Source organism: Schistocerca gregaria, chromosome 2, assembly GCF_023897955.1.
Source record: "Schistocerca gregaria isolate iqSchGreg1 chromosome 2, iqSchGreg1.2, whole genome shotgun sequence".
NCBI lineage: Eukaryota > Metazoa > Arthropoda > Insecta > Orthoptera > Acrididae > Schistocerca > Schistocerca gregaria.
Genome location: NC_064921.1, coordinates 376,454,173 through 376,473,555, shown reverse-complemented (window position 1 = coordinate 376,473,555; position 19,383 = coordinate 376,454,173). Strand labels below are relative to the sequence as shown.

At 40.4% G+C, this 19,383-nt stretch overlaps 1 protein-coding gene across 29 annotated transcripts in view; it reads right to left on the bottom strand.

The window, feature by feature from the left end:
* Positions 1-19,383, bottom strand: part of LOC126320215 (heterogeneous nuclear ribonucleoprotein R) — a 243,340-nt gene that overhangs the window by 31,473 nt on the left and 192,484 nt on the right. For 20 of the 29 annotated variants that reach the window (XM_049993776.1, XM_049993766.1, XM_049993901.1 and 17 more), the window contains 6 exons: positions 13,453-13,793; positions 13,180-13,356; positions 12,312-12,447; positions 11,159-11,364; positions 8,316-8,465; positions 5,356-5,629 (listed from right to left, as the gene is read on the bottom strand). In XM_049993776.1, coding sequence (XP_049849733.1) covers positions 5,356-5,629; positions 8,316-8,465; positions 11,159-11,364; positions 12,312-12,447; positions 13,180-13,356; positions 13,453-13,793 — 1,284 coding nt within the window. Of the gene's footprint in view, positions 1-5,355; positions 5,630-8,315; positions 8,466-11,158; positions 11,365-11,809; positions 11,946-12,311; positions 12,448-13,179; positions 13,357-13,452; positions 13,794-19,383 lie in introns of all 29 variants that reach the window. The other 9 variants (XM_049993772.1, XM_049993800.1, XM_049993771.1 and 6 more) reach the window with 1 other exon arrangement.

Sequence of the window (19,383 nt, the reverse complement as noted above, 5' to 3'; positions counted from 1 at the left end):
AGCTGTGAATTGTCCCCCTGGAAACCACACTGCTAGGAGGACAACAGGCATCAAGATTTGAAAAACCAGCATAATCTGCATGTAACCAACCTTTCAGGCAGTTTGCATAGCATGTCAGTGAGGCTAATCGGCCCAAACTGTTGGTGGATGTTGAGGTTTTGCCTGACTTAAGTGTTGGAACTACAATACTGTCTCACCATTGTGAAGGGAAGATCCTGGGTAGAAGGAGCCACTGGGGAAAGTAAGATGATGATATATCTGACTATGAATTTAATAAGGGCTCAAGACCGTGAGACTAGAAGAGAGACTGAATCCATTCCCAGTCAATGAAAGGTTCATTATACGATCCAAGAGGTGGGAGGGGGGGGAGATGTCTTCAACTCATCACTTGTGCATCCAGAAGGCAGCCGCACAAGACACCACCAATGCCTTTGCAACGTGGGCTGCCAGCTAGTCAGCAAGAGCCGACACATCAGTAAAGAGATTATCCAGATGGAGAAGACCTGCTCCAAATGTGAATCTTTGGCAGTCCAGGAGACTATGAAGCTTGGTATTGCATTTCCCATTATCATTCCCAGCGTTCCTTCCTAATGTGTTAAATCAAGATAGCGAGCCTTAGTATGAAGCCACTTAAAAGGGATGAGGTTGGTCTGCAAAGGATGTTGCTTAAAACATTGCAAGGCTCTTCAGCTGTCTGTAAGAGCTATGCAATGTCTTTGGTCCACCATGGCATAATCCAGTGATGGAGAGGGACCTGTAGAAAGGGGAAACTGCACTGGAGACATCTTGCACACCTTCATCAATGCAATCTGACAGTGGGGGATGAAGGTAACAGCAGAAGCATACAAATACCAGCTGACTCTTCAAAGCACAGTGTGGTAGACAGCCCATCTGGCAATGGTGAAGAAGCTACAGGATTACGAGAATGGGGTCTGCTCACTGTTAGAAAGATTGTTATGTGGTGACCAATGTAGGAAAGCCGTGATACTGGGAGAATAGACTGTTAATCAGTAGCTGGAAAGGTGGGTAGGAGTACAATCATTGAGGAGACACAAATCATGGCCAGTAAGAAACTGGTCAAGTAGAAAACCCATCAAGACAAAGTGGTATTCCACCACTGGGGGTTGGGAGGAGTTATTGGATGAAGATGGTCCACTCTATGTAAGAGACCTGACTGGAGGTACATAAATGTTGCAAATGCTGATCACTGAGGTCATTTGCGTCCACACCATTATTGCTTCCAATGTGGCACGAAGGGAAAATCACTCACTGAAAACACCTTTGGGAACCAGTGTGCAGATCACTCCAGAATCCCTCTGGGGCCAGCACGGTTCCAACAGAATGCCCACAACCAAGGAGCATTGTGGAACAATCAGTGGAGTGTGTGTTCCTTGTACAGCAATGCCAGTTGCAGAGGGATAAGGAAGTAAGGTGGTGGTGGTCTGGCAGAAAACAGTAATATCCATTAGAATTTGACTGAATAATTACCTGCTCCCTGCCTGTTGTCAATATGTAGCTATTCTCGACAAATGCTGTTAGATATGTCTGGTAGTTCTTGGACATATGCAGCAAATTCTCATACTGTGGTATGCCACATAAGAAAATGATACATTCTTCTCTTTCTTCTATATGATCTGATTTCTGCTGTAATTATAGCTAAAGTTTGAAACTCTTTCCTTAGTGTGTAAGCCAACTTCAGGTGATTGAACATCTGCTTCATTTTACATTTGTCTCTTGACACACAGATTATATTTACATTAATCTGTTTTTCTCAATGGTAGAGTTAAGAGTTAATTCCTTTAGACTTTTAATTTTTTCATAGCATGAATTTCAGTGTGCAGCCTCCAGGGAGCAATACTACCACGAGCAAGGTAATCACACCTACAATTTAAGACTTGAAACAAAAAAAAAAAGGCTCCAAGTACCTTAATAGTAAGAGTTTTGAAGTTTTGTGCGAAATGAGATCTCCATTCAAAGTTCAAAAAGGCTCAAACTGTCACAAATACAATGTAGTAGCCAATCCAATGAACAGATGGCATGTTGTTTAACAGCTACTGCTGTTAACATATTTAAGGCTTTATGTTCCGCATGATTACTCTTCTGTGTTAGATAAAATAGCAGAGGCGATAGATGTTTTTAACAGTTTGAGTAAGGGAGAAAAAACACACACACACACACACACACACACACACACACACACACACACAATGAATTAAAGGAGAAGGTGTTGTGGCAGAAATGAGGAAAAAACTGAAAATAGAGGGAATAGATATGTAAGCTCAAGTAATAAATGTATTCCTGCAAGAGCTCATCCAGCACAGGAGGTTAGTCTCATTACTGATTGCTAACTTACACCATAACTGGACACACTACTTATTCTTCAGTTACCAAATGTGTCGTTCCAGAAGATGTGGAGGATGTGATACAGCAATCAAGACAAAGCCATTTACTGTCAAAATCAAACAATGGAAACTCCCGGTAGGAGCATCAACGATGTAGGAAGAAGACAGATTCTTACTCATCACACATTTAGTTGCAGACATCCACTATTAAAAGACAATTATATAAAGTTTTCGGCTACCACCTTCGTCAGCAAAAGAGAAACATACAAGCAAGCACACCTCATGCACAAACCACGGTGTAAGTTAGCGATCAGTATAGCGATTTACCTCCTGTGCTGGATGAGCTTTCACAGGGAAGATATTACTTGAATACATATTCATTCCCTCATTTACTGTCAGTAACATGAATGCATGTGACTACTTAGATTTCAAGACGTCAGATTCTAATATAGGCACAGCAAATCTAAACACATCTAGAGTACAGTGGCTATAGTTCGACAAACATAAGCCTCATGTAGTTAAGACCAGGAGAAGCTTAAAAGAAATTGAGGCCCGGGAAGGTATCCCTATTTAGAGAAAAGGCTGTGCAAGTACAGGGCATAAAGAAACAGCAAGTACCTGTCCTGAATGTTATAAGCCACTTTTGTGAAGTAAAGAAGAAAGATTTGATTGAAATTATGTAATAGCTTATGAATAATGACCACAAACACTTTTACAACAGCAGAATAAACTTTTACTATCTTCTTCCTAAGTATTGGACTACAGCACTTGAGAGAGCTTTTTATCACATTTCCACTTTCAGTACATTTTCACGAATATTACAACAGATCTACACTATGCTTAACTTTCAAATAAAATACATTAATAGTGCAATTTTGACCATTAATATCTAGCATAATTAAAACTCATTTTCCTCATATCCATGATTTTGTCGCTTAGAACCTTTCCTATTGCAAGTCCTCAAATGTCAATAATTATACAATATTTTGCACATTTTGGTTACCTGGCAACCCCTTGAATGTCACTATCTAATATTTTATCAGGAACACAATTATTATACTACATGGTATGTATTACATATATTTTTGTATTTACAATTTCTTTTAATCTGCCTGACCCTGCACAAACTGTAACACCTATACTAGTTGATATTCAGTCTAGGAATATCTCTAGGACTTAATGATGAGCTTTCCAGGTTATTTTATATATAATTTTGTTGATTTACACTTACTATGAGTGATTAGGGAACTTACATGTTGCTTTTATGGGACCTGTGACCTTATTTTATTAGTATGTAACAGGTTCAGTTAGCTATGAGCTTTTAAATATTCCGTTCATTCACACTTACCAAGTGTGCTTATTAAAGCTGGATATCGGGGCATCGTTAGTAGAAATGGTGTTTGGGGAGCTGACCATCTCGCACCCGCAGCGGTGCCATCCACAGCAGAACTGTCACAGTGCCTACAGCAACTCCAAACCAAACGCCAAGATCTGTCAACTGGCTGCTTTGTGCCAAGGCGAACACCCTATTTTGACACACGAAGTTTTTGATAACTGTACTCACATCATATTCCGCATAAACCTCGTCAAATCAGTGCTCCAACCACCTTACTCTAGACCCTTCTCGGCATTGTGACGAGGTCACATGATCAAGAAACTCTAAACAGCAACACCACAAAGGTCTCTATTGAGCAGGTCAAGCAAATGTGTGCCCTACCTTCACTCCCTACAAGACAACACTGACGTCACAAGTCACACTACATTTGGAGACATCCACGCAGACATCACCTGAAGTTACCACCCCCTCCCCAACAAACAGCCATAACATCATCTTGTCCAGCAGCTGAACCAACACAGTGGACAGCCCCCCCCCCCCTCCCCCAAATAGCTATCAAACAAAGTTTCAATTCCTTACATTCTGGTGCTCTGCATTATTGGGAGAAGTGGGGAGATTAAGGGATCAACTGTAGTGTATGTTACTCAGGTAGAAGGAGTATCTTTGAATTTACTCGCAGTATCAAGTTGTGTGTGCATTAATATACATGTGTATTTGCATTTCTAGAAATAATAAGTAAGTCTATATGCTTCAGTTGTATGTACATTAGTTTATGTGGTGTATAAGCCTTACCTATGAGTATGTCCAACAATGTATTAATCGTTCCAATGTTTTTACTATTTTAGTAAATGAGTATAAAAGAAAGCTAACAGCAAAATAATCCAATCAAAATTGGACCTCCAAAAAGAACAAGTGCTACCTGTCATTAAAGTGAACACTAATGACACAACAGCCTATTTTAGAAGCAAGAACAATTATTTGAGAGGGAAACTGTGAAGACTTGTCTGCCAGAAGGTACAATAATACAAACTCCATTTTCAACTGGATGCTACAATTTTCTGAAAGCTTCAGACACAAAAGAAGGCCCAAATGTTATCAGCAGATTTAGAGAAGATGCCTTCCATTTCAAAAAAATGTGTGCTTCAGTCATAACATTCTTAAACTTGTCACATGGTCTCCTTCTTACATTTCAAGTGAAGATGGATTATCCACAAACTATACCCTCCTTCCCTCAAAAATGATTTTTTTTGGGGGGGGGGGGGGGCATTGTGAATGCAAATTTACTAGGTTAAGTGTTGAAATCTTGTTTGTCACTGGTGAAACCTTTATCGAAACCAGCAATACCTAAAAACAAAGCGCTTCACAGTGACTTGTTCTATCCAAAATTGAACAATCCAAACGCATTGAAGAAATTAGCACCTAGTCTGTTAAGAAAGTGAGTCATATTATGCACTTACAAGCTTTTCAACCATACTTAAATGTATAATACAACAGATCACAAGGTCCTGTTGTGTGTTCTCCAACACACGTGGCGAGGTATGTGACCACTAAACCTCTTCCCTAAAATGTGATTTTAAATATGGAGTAACAGCCTGTTAATTATTCGCCCACTGCTGCAAAGGCATGATCTAGCTGCAGGAACAGAAAGAAAATGACAAGGTATGTGTGCTAACTTACCGTAATCCCCACGGCCCATAGGACCACGCAAGGATGCAGCTGCTGCCCCCCCTTGCCCTCTCGGTCCTCCAGGGCCCCTCATGGGCATCACACCTGGAGGTAACATGGACGGGTGTGATGGTGAGCATCCACCACGGACTTGCATCATCTGCATCATGCGACGTTCTCTGGCCCGTAGAATTTCTTCTTTCTTTTTCTTATCCGATGGGGGTTTTGCCAATGAAACTTCAATTGCAGAACCCCCCATTTCTTTTCCATTCAGTTCCTCCATGGCCTTAAAAATGTATAAAAATATAACACTAAAAAGTGAACAGAAGAACTACATTTTTAAATTAACAGAACTTCTATACCAAAAAATTAAGGGGGGGGGGGGGAGGGGGGAGAACCACACATCACAAGAAAATTTGATCACTCCAAGAAAGGCAAACATTTTTTCGAATATTGATGTCGATTTTACTGAGACATCCAAATTACAGTTTCAATCAAGCTGACTACAACTTACTAAATGGAAGCTTAATTAGCAATCAGTCCTTTTCAATATTTATGATATTCCAACATGGACTTTCCAGTGTTTGACAATGTTATCTGGTAAAGCGGCTCAGATGATTTTTTCCCTCCATAAAAAAACTGTGTATGAATACACAGACTGATTAAACCAAGAAAGATATGCATAAAGCAGATACAGAGGCAAATAGTATAAATACTTTATATTCTGATTCCCCGTAGAAATGAAAAAAATATTGCTCAATGGAAACTTCACCCATCACATTTATCTGTAACACAACAAATTCGTTATGAAGTATAAATGTACAAATCAGTTGTTGGACACAGCAAATATTTTGCGGCTTTTTCCACAACTGAAGTTTCAGGTTCCATTGTTACAGTAGCAAATTTACTAGGACAGACACAAACATGCATGAAATTAACTGGATGAGAGATTGATTTTTATTGGACAGTTTAATGCATCAGTGGGTCAATGGACACTGTCATAAATAATACAGAGTTAGTACCAAATGGTATGATAAGAGCAGATTATCTCTAGGGAAATGGCCAATACATACATATTGACACAAGGATTTCAAAAGGGTTCCTTCAGTTTACCTGGGTCAACTGCAGTGGTATCTCAATCTCTGAAGACTTTTTGAAAATGCCCTTACTGTATCATGGTTTTAGCACACAAGTAACATTTTCTACATACACAAACAATCCACACACAGTAATTTGAGGACTACAGAGTTACCACAAGATTCCCCATGTGAAATTCCCTGCTTTCCAGACTAGTAATAGGATTTTTCCCTGACCAATTCTGAGATAAGAGCAAGTTAAGACATAAGTTGACAATCTGTCTTTTCATCTATGGTACAAGAAAGATCAGTGCAAACGAGGAAAAACAAACTAAAAAACACTTGCAAGGAGATGGTGTTTTTTGATATGAGCAAAAAATTTTAAGTACTAACATCAACATCTTTTGTAGTGAACTGTTTTTAGATGGCAAAGCAAGCAAAATGGCCTATGTATTTCATTAAGACCACTGATGTTATTTTATTTCAATAAAACAACATACTTGGTGACAAAAACACACATTTCCTTGGAGTCACAGGACAGGTTTAAAATACCTTCACTGATTTGAGAAATAACCTCAAAAAAGTAGGCCTCTTGAAATAAGTGTATAAGGCAGGAAAGAATTGTGTAAACCAACACTGTAGGCGACCACCAATAAAATGTTGGTTCTATCATCAACGTTATTGTCGGTTATTGCCCACTGTGTAATATTTATATCTTACAGGTATAGTGTGATTTTTCTTTTGAGAAATGTATGAGTACATAATGTACAAACTGCTAGCAAATGACAAAATGTTGTTCTTATTATCGTCCATGCATTCTAACATAACAACTACTTTTGAAGTGCCAAAAGTTACTAGAACAAATGCCTTTAAAACACCACACTGCACAATGTACTTGCAATGAGACAGTCACAATTCCTGAAATCCATCACCCATGACCTCTGGCCTATTGAGTCCTGGGTCCATGGATAAACCATAAAAATCTGCTGCAGTAAGTCACGCACAAGCAGACCCAGCCTGTAACCAGATTGGTGAGACTAGAGACAACGGGCAGGGCCTGCAAGTTAGTGGGAATCAAATGGCTTCAGACTGGCAGGCCCAATCCATTACAGATACCTGCAAAAACAGCCTGCAGTTTTCGCCCATTGCAGAAAGCACTTTTGTGGCTAGCTATTCATGAGCCACATACAGCTTGTCAATGAAATGAACTGTGGTGATCAATCCATGCAACAGATAACTTGTTAAAATACTCTGAGAATCAATAATAATGAGGATAGGTAGCAACTCACCAAAAAGACGATTGCTGAGCCACAGACAGAAACATTAGAAAAGACCATTTTCGGCCATAGCTTTATTCATCATGCATCTCATTGGCTGCTGCTAGACTAGCAACAAGAAGTGGTGGCAACACTGCCTGCCCACTGAGGGGAGTGGTAGGAAGGGGACTAAGCAGTAGTAATGAGGCAGTAGGGAAGCCACACACGTACTCAGCTGCACCCAGCCAGCGACAGCGCATGACACCTCAGTAAACAAGTCATTTCATTTACTGAGACAAAAATGTGATTTTCCAGTGTTTTTTTTTTCTTTTCTTTCAAGTTTCCTTCATAATTCCCTGGTGTTCATGATATGTTTGAAATTCCCCGTTGCCAGATATTTTAGATTCTAGATTCAGAAACATAGAAAACTTCCTGTATATAGACAGCACAGATCAAGGAAACTGGAAAGGTAGGGCTGAACTTTTGCAAAATAGCATCCGTTAATGGCACGACGTAATTGAACACAGGCACGAGGTACACTAACTATGCCTTAAACAATGCTGCAGAGCGCAAATGTGAAGTACTGATCGACTGAAAGGTTGTTCAATTATTACTGCTCATATGTATTTATGGCACTCACCTTTATTGCATTTTCCCGGTCTTCAAAATGGATAAAAGCGTAGTCTTTGATTTTCTTCACTCTTTCCACTTTTCCATAAGCTTCAAATGATTCTTTCAGTTTTTCTTCAGAACAGTCTTGCGTGAGATTCCTTACATACAGCACCTTTACCTACAACAGATGAAAATTGATGAAAAATCATCTAGTAGATAGCTATCAGATTAATTTCAGATGCACTAGTCAATTTGGTATCTGCATCTCAGTTCACCATAACAATTCCTATGTTGGTCCTGGAAGAGTATACTATCAACTTAACTACACAACCATCCCCCCACCCTTGAACAAAATGTATCTTAGAAATCAGTCAATAAGTACAGCTTTTAACATACCTGTGCATCCCACAATACGACCTTACAGTAAGTACCATTTTCATTTACTGGGGTTCGGTAAGTTATACTTGTGTTGAAAATAAACATAACAGGACAAAAAGTTCATCATTACGTATCAAACATGTCAACTGGTTTACGAAGTTTTCTAAATTTTTATTGTATAAGGTCTGTTCAAAAAAAATCCGGAACCTGCACACACCAGTATTTAATGTGCAACTGCCAGAAGACCTATTGCTGTATATCTTTTAGTTACCATTCAGTGCTGTATTGAGTAGAATGTTGTGTCACACTGTTCAGGAATTTTGAGATGGCAGGGTTCAAGGAGCAACACGTCTGCATTAAATTTTTCGTGAAACTCAAGAAAACCTTTACAGAGACACACACCAAATGATGCAGGTGATAATGGTGATAAGAACTTGGTGTTATGAAAAGCTCACGTGGTTTAAAATTGATCAGTTGAAAGTTAAGATGACCCTCGTTCAGGACGTCCTTAATGTCTACTGACAATGTTCACGTCAGGAATGTCAACGAATTGTGGGTGCCAATCAAATATTGACTATCCAAGAGATTGCACAAGAATGTAACATTTCAGTTGGATCAAGTCATGAAATCCTGACACAGTATCTTGGAATGCTTTGAGTAGCCACCAAGTTCGTCCTACAGCTCTTGAGTCTATTAAGACCAGAAGGACCTTAGCCTTGCAATCTGTGAAGAGCTTATCAATTGTGCAAATGAGAAGGAGATGTTGCATTTTACATGGTGTCCCATTGCAGGCTGTTAACAGAAGTAAGAGCATATGGAATAATTTCATAGATATGAAAGTGGCTAGAAAACTTCTTAAATAATAGAATCCAATATGTTGCCCCAATGGCAAGCATTTATAAGAGACAAGGGTGCCGCAGGAGTGCCCCCAGGGAAGTGTGATACAACCCCTGTTGTTCTCTGACAGGGTGGGGAGCAATCTGTAGTTGCTTGCTGATGACGTCTCGGTGTACAGTAAGGTGTTGAAGTTGAGTGACTGTAGGAAGATACAAGACAACTTGGACAAAATTTCCAGTTGGTGTGATGAATGGCAGCTAGCCTTAAATGTGGAAAAATGTAAGTTAATGGGGACAAGTAGGAAGAACAAATCTGTAAGGTTTGGATACAGTATCACTATTGTTCTGCTTGACACAGTCATCATCGAGATATCTGGGGATAACACTGCAAAGTGATACGAGGAGAGACCAGCATGTGAGAACTGCGGTAGGGAAGGCGAACGGTCGTCTTTGATTTATTGGGAGAATAGGACATCAAATTGGAATCCCTGGATGGAACACGGCGTTCTTTTTGAATAACACTATTGAAAAAATTTAGAGTGCCGGCATTAGGAGCTGACTGCCGAAGGATTCTACTGCCGCCAACATACATTGTGCGCAAGGACCACGAAGATAATATAAGAGAAATCAGGGCTCATACGGAGGCACACAGACAGTCTGTTTTCCCTCACTCGTATTTGCTAGTGGAACAGAAAAGGAAGTAACAAGCAGTGCAGTGTACCCTCCACCTCACACCGTACTATGGCTTGCAGAGTATCTGTGTAAATGTAGATATCCCTTAAGAGAATCATAACTGGTGATAAGATGGTCTATGGTCATGATGTTGACGCCAAGTTCAATCTTTGCAATAGGTTGAGAAAGCTTTCTTATTTAAAAAAAAAAAGAAATCAGGTCAGGTCAAATGTCAATGCCATACTGATAGTTCATCACGAATTTGTCCCACAGGGACAAACTGTTAACTAATGGTACTACCAGAATGTGTTGCGATGTCTGGGAGAAAATGTGACAAGGAAATGGCCTGAAACGCGGCGAGACAATTTATGACTCTTACGTTATGATAGAGCACCCACATATTCATCCTTGTTGGTGCGTGACTACTGCACAACAATGTGCTGCTTCATTCTCCGTACTGTCCAGAAATAACCACTGCATTCCCAAGTTAAAAAGCTAGTTGATAAGACAACGATTCGCAATGACAGACAAGATAAAAGAAAACTCATGCATGGCAAGTGGCCTGCCACAACTGCTTCCAGGAGTGGAAATGGTGTCAGAAGTGACATACCAATTGTGGAGGAGATTATTTCAATAGAGGCCATGCACAGTAAGCACATCAAGTACAGAAAAATTTTGTGGATGAAGTTCTGGAATTTTTTTAAACAGACCTCATATACTCTATTTGTCTTAAAAAATAAACAACTTTTCATTACTGCAAAAACAAAGGAGCCACCTCAGATAAGAGGTAAATGTTTATTACAATGGTTATTGCCACTTCAGCAAACTGAACACTTCACTTCATTATAATACACGAGGTGGAAAACTGTCGCTGCAGAGCAATAACACTAAATCACAGCACTGTCATTTTCCTAATTAATTTCCAAACATATATGCAACTAGTATGAAGCAACTAGTATGATCATGCCTCCTGCACCAAACATACCTTTGACATTGTAGCCTCATCAGGCTCTTCTTGGGGATCTGCCCAATCAACAATGATATCGCATCCCCACACCTTTATACGGCCAGTACCTAGCCGTCTCTTAGCTAAGGATGCTGCTTTGTGGGATTCATATTCCAAAAAACAAAAGCCACGATTCTTCTTCTTGTCATCAGGTGAGCTGTATATAATCACTTCTGTCAGACCAGCTGGAGGAAGAATCAATCATGGCAGCACATTAGCATAAGAATCAAGGCATTCATATGTAAATTCAATTCTTAAACCTATATCCATTGCTCTTTTTACCATTTAAAAGTTCCTCAGCAGCAAGAGTTGCGGACTGAGCACGCCTGCTTACAACACATGACTATGTATAAAAACTAAAAATCATGCAACTTGATACAATTCACATTAATAATAACGAAAATTAAGTCATTTATGATTTACATGGAAAAAAGTCGTCTATGTATCAAAGATAATTCTTTTACACCATCCATCATTCCCACCCACCGTGCTCAAATCAGTGAATGGAGCACAACTTAGAAAGGCAAATGTTAGCATAATGCAGTTCTCTATCCAGCCAATCTTTTAGTTCAAGCCAATCAAACTTTCAAACAAAATGACTTATCGGCTTAAGCGATAATCTCAACTTACGTGCGTGTTTTGAAAATTCTTCAAACAACTCGTCACGATCTCGATTCTTGGGTATATTCCCAACGAATAAGCGATGATTGTTATATGATACTGTAACACCAATCTTTTTGCCTTTCCGAATTTCGTAATCGTTCAGCTGTAAGAACAATGGGGAAGGAAGTGCGCCAATTAAGCTTGCCTCGCCTGTGGGGTGCTCTTATGCCTGCTTTATTGGCTGGTCTGCTTTGACAGTGAGGGTGGGAATGGGACAGAGCCTCAGGAAACTCTGCCCGTCTGAATGTTAGCAAGCCGCACCCATCCTCACAAATTAAATTGTGCAAGGCAGGTACCTCAGTAGGTAATTTCTCTGCCATCTGGCTTGAATATTTGGCAATTTCATACATTCATCAAATGGATGGGGCAACTAACTAACAAGCTGAGAGGCACAGCTGTGATGTGGGCCCAATCCAACCCCTGCTGTCTCTAAACTACATCAATTTTTGTCTCTTTCTTTACACATTACCTGTTAATTTACCAAACTCGTCCAGAATCTCCTCTTTGCCTTTAGACTTTGGAATGTTGCCCACAAAAAGTCGCAGATTTGGAACACTAATGTTAACTTTCAGACTCTTGCCAGGTTTGATTTCATGATTATCAAGCTGTGGGATGAAGAGAAACACACACATGCCAAATTTTGGTGAGTGAGCAACAACAAGTTCAAAAAAGACGATCAGTAAATTTAGGGACTAATAAGAGCTAACTTCACAATTCTGTACCAATATTCTACTAAAACAGGCATGCTCTCTCCTTAAAATTTTAATGGATTCAAATTTTGAATGAGAGAAGTACAACCAGTAACAAATCTTACACTTTTTTATTATTTATTTTCAGAACTACTAAACTTCAACAAACTACCATGTAAGATATTATAGTAGCTACTACACGGAAACTATAACTCAGAAAAAAGGAGTGACTTCTCCAGCCATCACCTAAGAGCACTACTGTATGAGTTTGAATTTGGGAACACTGATCAACTGTTTGTCCAGTCCCAATTTTGCCCACAGAGCAAAGAGGAGATCTGGAAGCAAAACTTATTCTACTACTGACAGACATCCAATATAGCAAGTACAACAAGCGAACATTGTATGTTCTCAGAGTATTCAAACTCACTCAGTTTTTGAGCCAAACTTCAATACTGATCCACAAGTACAAATATATGCCAAATCAAATGGTCAAGGATAATTTTCCAATGTTTAAACTAACAAGTGAGTTTGTTACCAGAGATAATTATTTGTAGACATATTAAAACAAACATCAATTATGTAACTCAAAAAATACATTACTTTATAGACAAGCATTGACACCTACAAACAGTTCAGTCTCACAATTACCTCCTTGACTGCTTGCTGTGCTGCCTCCCTAGTGGTAAAAGTAATAAAAGCATATCCCCTATTAAGGCCTGTCATGGGATCCATCATTAACCTTAGATCCCAAATAGTGCCACATTTTTCAAACAGAGGAATGAGCTCATCTTCATACATGTCTTTTGGTATCTTGCCACAAAAAACCTGAAACAGCAACGAACAGCATTGTATCCAAATATACAAAACAAGTAAACGAATTTTCATAAACAATTACCTAGAAATTATATATTTATTACACACCTCACAGCCATTACCAGGAGCTGGTCCCTCCCAGTCAGGTGGAGGTCCACCATATTTCCGCTGCCCTGTAGTTACGTCCAATGTATATCCAGTGCGTTCCAAAATTGATTTAATTTTGTCCTCATCTGGTGCTTTTGCAACAGTACCAGAGCCTGAACCCTGGCCTGCACGGCTTTTCTGGCGATAAGTTTTCATTACACCACACAAATATGCTGACTTATTTGAAACATGTTCCAAATTTGAATCAAGAAACTGTGTCAGAACGTTCAGTGCACCATCTACCGGAAATTCTTTCAGAGCATCCAAAGCACGTTCATCCAAATCAACGTGAGCAAGTTTACCTACGAAAATAATGACAACAAATCAATTTTATTTCAACATTAAAAGAATGCAGTGGTCCATGTTTAGAAACGTTTACAGATTACAAACTGACAATTTTATACTGCATCCAAAAAATTATTTAACAGACTCACTAAACTCTTATTCTCACTTTGCACCTACTGCTCACGTCCACCTTCAAGAAAAGTATACATTGTTTTTATAGACCTACATAGAAAGTGAAGCTAACAACCCAAAGGTTGGTTTGAACAAGACAGCACTCTCTTTAGCAAGGTCCTAGTGGTGATGGCGTACTCTTGCCATGGAACTGGCTTATCCATGGGGTATATCATGGACACCATGGTGAAACTTGGCGTTTTGCTAACAAATCATTCCCACATGTGAGAGCTGCACTTACCTGAAAACAGGGTCACTTAATTGAAGCTCAAAGATCATTACACTGTTAATAGCTGTGTTGTAAAAAGTATAAAAACCACGAGAAAACACTAGCCTTTAATCACTTCAAGCAATAAAAATGATTAAGCAAGATCAGGCCTATGTTGTAAATAAACTTTGCAGCACTTTAAAGAGGCACTCCTTCAGCAACACAAAGCGTATTATTCTAATGGCAAATTCAATTATCTTTCACAAATTTCCATGTCATGGTAGACTCAAAAGTTCGGCAGCAGATACAGCATCAATGAGGACAGACAGTGCAGATTTGAGGTATAACAGTTTTGAGACATTAGAGCTTTTCAATCACAACATAATAGGCTTTTAACATCAAGCCACCTCGAGCTAACAGAAAATCTGGAATCTAAGATCTTGACGCAAGTCCATTTTCAAAATATTAGGTACATTGCACAACAGTGAAAAAGCTTTTTATACAAGGCCACAACATATTAGTTGAACAATCAAAAAATTAATGACACACAGTTGCATCTTCAATTGTATTCAGCTCTGCAAATACCTGTTGCAACCAGAACCCAGATCACAATTAAATTTAAATAATGTACACTCCTGGAAATGGAAAAAAGAACACACTGACACCGGTGTGTCAGACTCACCATACTTGCTCCGGACACTGCGAGAGGGCTGTACAAGCAATGATCACACGCACGGCACAGCGGACACACCAGGAACCGCGGTGTTGGCCGTTGAACCGCGCTAGCTGCGCAGCATTTGTGCTCCGCCGCCGTCAGTGCCAGCCAGTTTGCCGTGGCATACGGAGCTCCATCGCAGTCTTTAACACTGGTAGCATGCCGCGACAGCGTGGACGTGAACCGTATGTGCAGTTGACGGACTTTGAGCGAGGGCGTATAGTGGGCATGCAGGAGGCCGGGTGGACGTACCGCCGAATTGCTCAACATGTGGGGCGTGAGGTCTCCACAGTACATCAATGTTGTCGCCAGTGGTTGGCAGAAGGTGCACGCGCCCGTCGACCTGGGACCGGACCGCTGCGATGCACGGATGCACGCCAAGACCGTAGGATCCTACGCAGTGCCGTAGGGGACCGCACCGCCATTGGACCATTCGCAACCGTCTCCATGAAGCTGGGCTACGGTCCCGCACACCATTAGGCCGTCTTCCGCTCACGCCCCAACATCGTGCAGCCCGCCTCCAGTGGTGTTGCGACAGGCGTGAATGGAGGGACGAATGGAGACGTGTCGTCTTCAGCAATGAGAGTCGCTTCTGCCTTGGTGCCAATGATGGTCGTATGCGTGTTTTGCGCCGTGCAGGTGAGCGCCACAATCAGGACTGCATACGACCGAGGCACACAGGGCCAACACCCGGCATCATGGTATGGGGAGCAATCTCCTACACTGTCCGTACACCTCTGGTGATCATCGAGGGGACACTGAATAGTGCACGGTACATCCAAACCGTCATCGAACCCATCGTTCTACCATTCCTAGACCGGCAAGGGAACTTGCTGTTCCAACAGGACAATGCACGTCTGCATGTATCCCGTGCCACCCAACGTGCTCTAGAAGGTGTAACTCAACTATCCTGGCCAGCAACATCTCCGGATCTGTCCCCCATTGAGCATGTTTGGGACTGGATGAAGCGTCGTCTCATGCGGTCTGCACGTCCAGCACGAACGCTGGTCCAACTGAGGTGCCAGGTGGAAATGGCATGGCAAGCCGTTCCACAGGACTACATCCAGCATCTCTACGATCGTCTCCATGGGAGAATAGCAGCCTGCATTGCTGCGAAAGGTGGATATACACTGTACTAGTGCCGACATTGTGCATGCTCTGTTGCCTGTGTCTATGTGCCTGTGGTTCTGTCAGTGTGATCATGTGATGTATCTGACCCCAGGAATGTGTCAATAAAGTTTCCCCTTCCTGGGACAATGAATTCACGGTGTTATTATTTCAATTCCCAGGAGTGTATTTTCACCACTATGTGTGGTGAACATACAAAGCAAGAACCATGTCAATAATCCCCAGAGTTGCCACAGACACTCCTTCACACATCTACTATTACATAAATCTCAATTCGGTAAACTCAGGAAAACAATACTTATGAATACAACTTTAAATGCACCTGCTTAGCATGTTTAAGAATTATTAATTGATGGAACATACTGCTGTCAACTGTTTTGGATGTAATTTTTACTCTTGTTTCCAAGAAATAATTTGACGTACTTCAAGTAATGAAACAATTAGCAAGTCACTCTACTGCAACAAAGAGGACTTTGGCAGCTAATTGCTTCACTTCTCAATAAATCTGACAGACAATAGCATCTTGCACCTGTAGCCTAGCTGCAGTAATTCAAATAATTGTCTACATGTTGCTTTGTGATGAAAATAACCTAAGAAGCATTTAAATGAAAACATGTTAAGTGCGCAGATTTAGCACACAAAATTGGTAAAACTACTGTCTAATACTGATGGTACTTATTAATTGTTCACTTTAAGAAGAACCTGAATGGTGACTGTCAAGATCAAGTTTATTGATATAAGTCAAATGCTGTGTTTTATTACCAGCAGCACTCTGTTCAACCCAACCTAGACAATCTTAGTTGTCACACAACCATGTTCTCAACGAGTCTATGCAGCCGTAAATTAAGACGTAGTACACAAAATTAAACATCACAGAACTGTTAACCTAACCTAACCTAACCTAGTATTGAAAGCAACATAGGTAGCAACTGGAAACAAACGAATATGGGTTATACTGACTTCTACCTTAGTAGCTTCTCCTGTCAGCCATCATGCTGAGAGTCTTCTTAGAGTGAACAATAAATAAGTGCATGTAAATAATACAGCAACACTAGCTCATCTGTTAAGTTATCTTTAAGTCTATCCAGTTGGCTTATAGCATTTAAAGAGGGGTACCAGAAACCATGACCAAACCATCTCCAAAAACTTTACCATGACTGCTATTCTGAGTCAAAGACTGAACAGTAAATTCATCAACAGAAAAAGCCAGATTCTTCAATACCAATGAAGTCTACAGCCACATTAGAAACACACTGCTTCATAAATTCTTTTGCACAGAATCAACAATCAAAGGATGATTAACTACGAAAGTTATTGAGAACATGAGCACCAGAAGCCTATTAAGTATTAGGAACGGACAATAATTTCATTTCGTTGCCAACATTCACACCATCCAATCTTACTGTGTTTACTTCACTGAGGATGAAATTCCACTTCAATTCTCTGAAATAAGCTTTTTCTGCTGTGTTAGTTTCTAGAGATTAAGGGGAATAGCTATTTGATTTATAAATCAGCGAACTACCAGTAATAAGGAGAAGTTCGAGAAAGGAGGATTGGGTGACTCATGTAAATTAGCAATGCTTGCGAAGGAGAGGCACCTCTTTTTGGGAAGATGCAATACGTCTTTAATTATACACATATTATTCCAAAGGAGCTACCGTATTTACTCAAATCTAAGCCGCACCTGAAAAATGATACTCGAAATTCAAGGGGAGAGAAATGTTTTAGGCCGCACCTCCAAATTGCAACAAAGTTGGTCCACTGTAATACGAGACAGAATTTAGGTCGAATGAATGACGATACAGCTACAGTAGTTTGGTTCGAGACGCAAGCTAAGCAGCTAAACTTTACCATATGTGTTAGGCGCTCCGTGTGTATTTATACTGGTACCCTTCCTTTTTCACTTGCTTCGTCTGGCTTGAATTGATTGCTTATTTTTCTTTGATCTGGTAAGTCCTGTTCTCTTTGTTACAGGTGTTTACATCACTCTAAGCTGAAAATGCATTACGGTACTGTGTCATGCATTGTTTGTTGCGTTCTGATAATGAGTGTTTACGGCCTGTCGCCGCTCGCGGCTTGGCTTGCTGTTGTGCGTGCTAACACCGCTTTAAAAAAAAGGAGGGGGGGGGGGGGGGAGAGAGAGAGAGAGAGAGAGGGGGGGGGGGGGAGAAGCGAAACAATAGCAAGAGACTGCTATTTGTTGTTACTTTCAGTGCTGCTTTCTTTGATAATGATCAATAAGAACCAAATAATAGACTGCTTATGATAGAAGACGTTCTGAACGAGAGTTTAGCAAAAAATTTTCTCCGACTTTGCAGACGCCTCTTTAGCACATTACATTCTCCACAGAAATTAGAGTCATCTTACATTTAAAGATCTAGTCAATTGCGGTGCTTCATTTCTATCACTATTACGCATTAGAATAATACAAATATAAACATGACATGATATGTATATTCTTCCGCGTTTGCTGTTGTCTCACTCTAGTTTCATAGGTTATTAGGCACACAGAATTTAAATGAGATAGCAGCAAACACGAAAGAATATGCGGCAAAATGTTGATATTCGTATTATTCTTATGGTGAAGAGAATAATGCATGTGATTCACAATTCATAAAAGTTCCTATTAGCAACCGTCTCTTCTCACAGTTAGGAAAAAATTCAGAGCATAGAGTTGGCCATATTGACAAACATCCCTAACAGTCTTGCCAGTCGGTTTTTCGTAGTACATTGAAACGCTGGAACATTCGAAGATGAACAATACAGAATTAGTATTTACTTCGATGGATAATGTATGAAAATGCAGTGGTCAAAACTCGGGGCAGAGGAAAAAAGCTCGTCTTCCACCTTTTTTTTAAATTTATTTACTGACACAGAGGTTTTGACACCAGTATTTATCTTTGTGCCTGCAAAGCATGCCTGTGTAGAGCTACATATATTTGACGGCAGAAGTTAGTCGTGGCGGCACCTACCAACATTTTTCAGAACTTCCACTTACTTTGCACTTGATTCTAAGCCGCAGGTTGTTTTTAGGATTTCAAAAGCGGGAAAAAAGTGCGGCTTAGATTCAAGGAGGAGGAGATTAGTGTTTAACATCCCGTCAACAACGAGGTCATTAGAGACTGAGCACAAGCTCGGATTAGGGAAGGATAGGGAAGGAAATCGGCCATGCCCTTTCAAAGGAACCATCCCGGCATTTGCCTGAAATGATCTAGGGAAATCACGGGAAACCTAAATCAGGATGGCCGGACGCGGGATTGAACCACTGTCCTCCCGAATGCGAGTCCAGTATGCTAACCACTGCGCCACCTCGCTCGGTGGCTTAGATTCAAGTAAATATGGTATATGCCGCACTTGTAGCAACATATCTGAGTCAAGGTAGTAA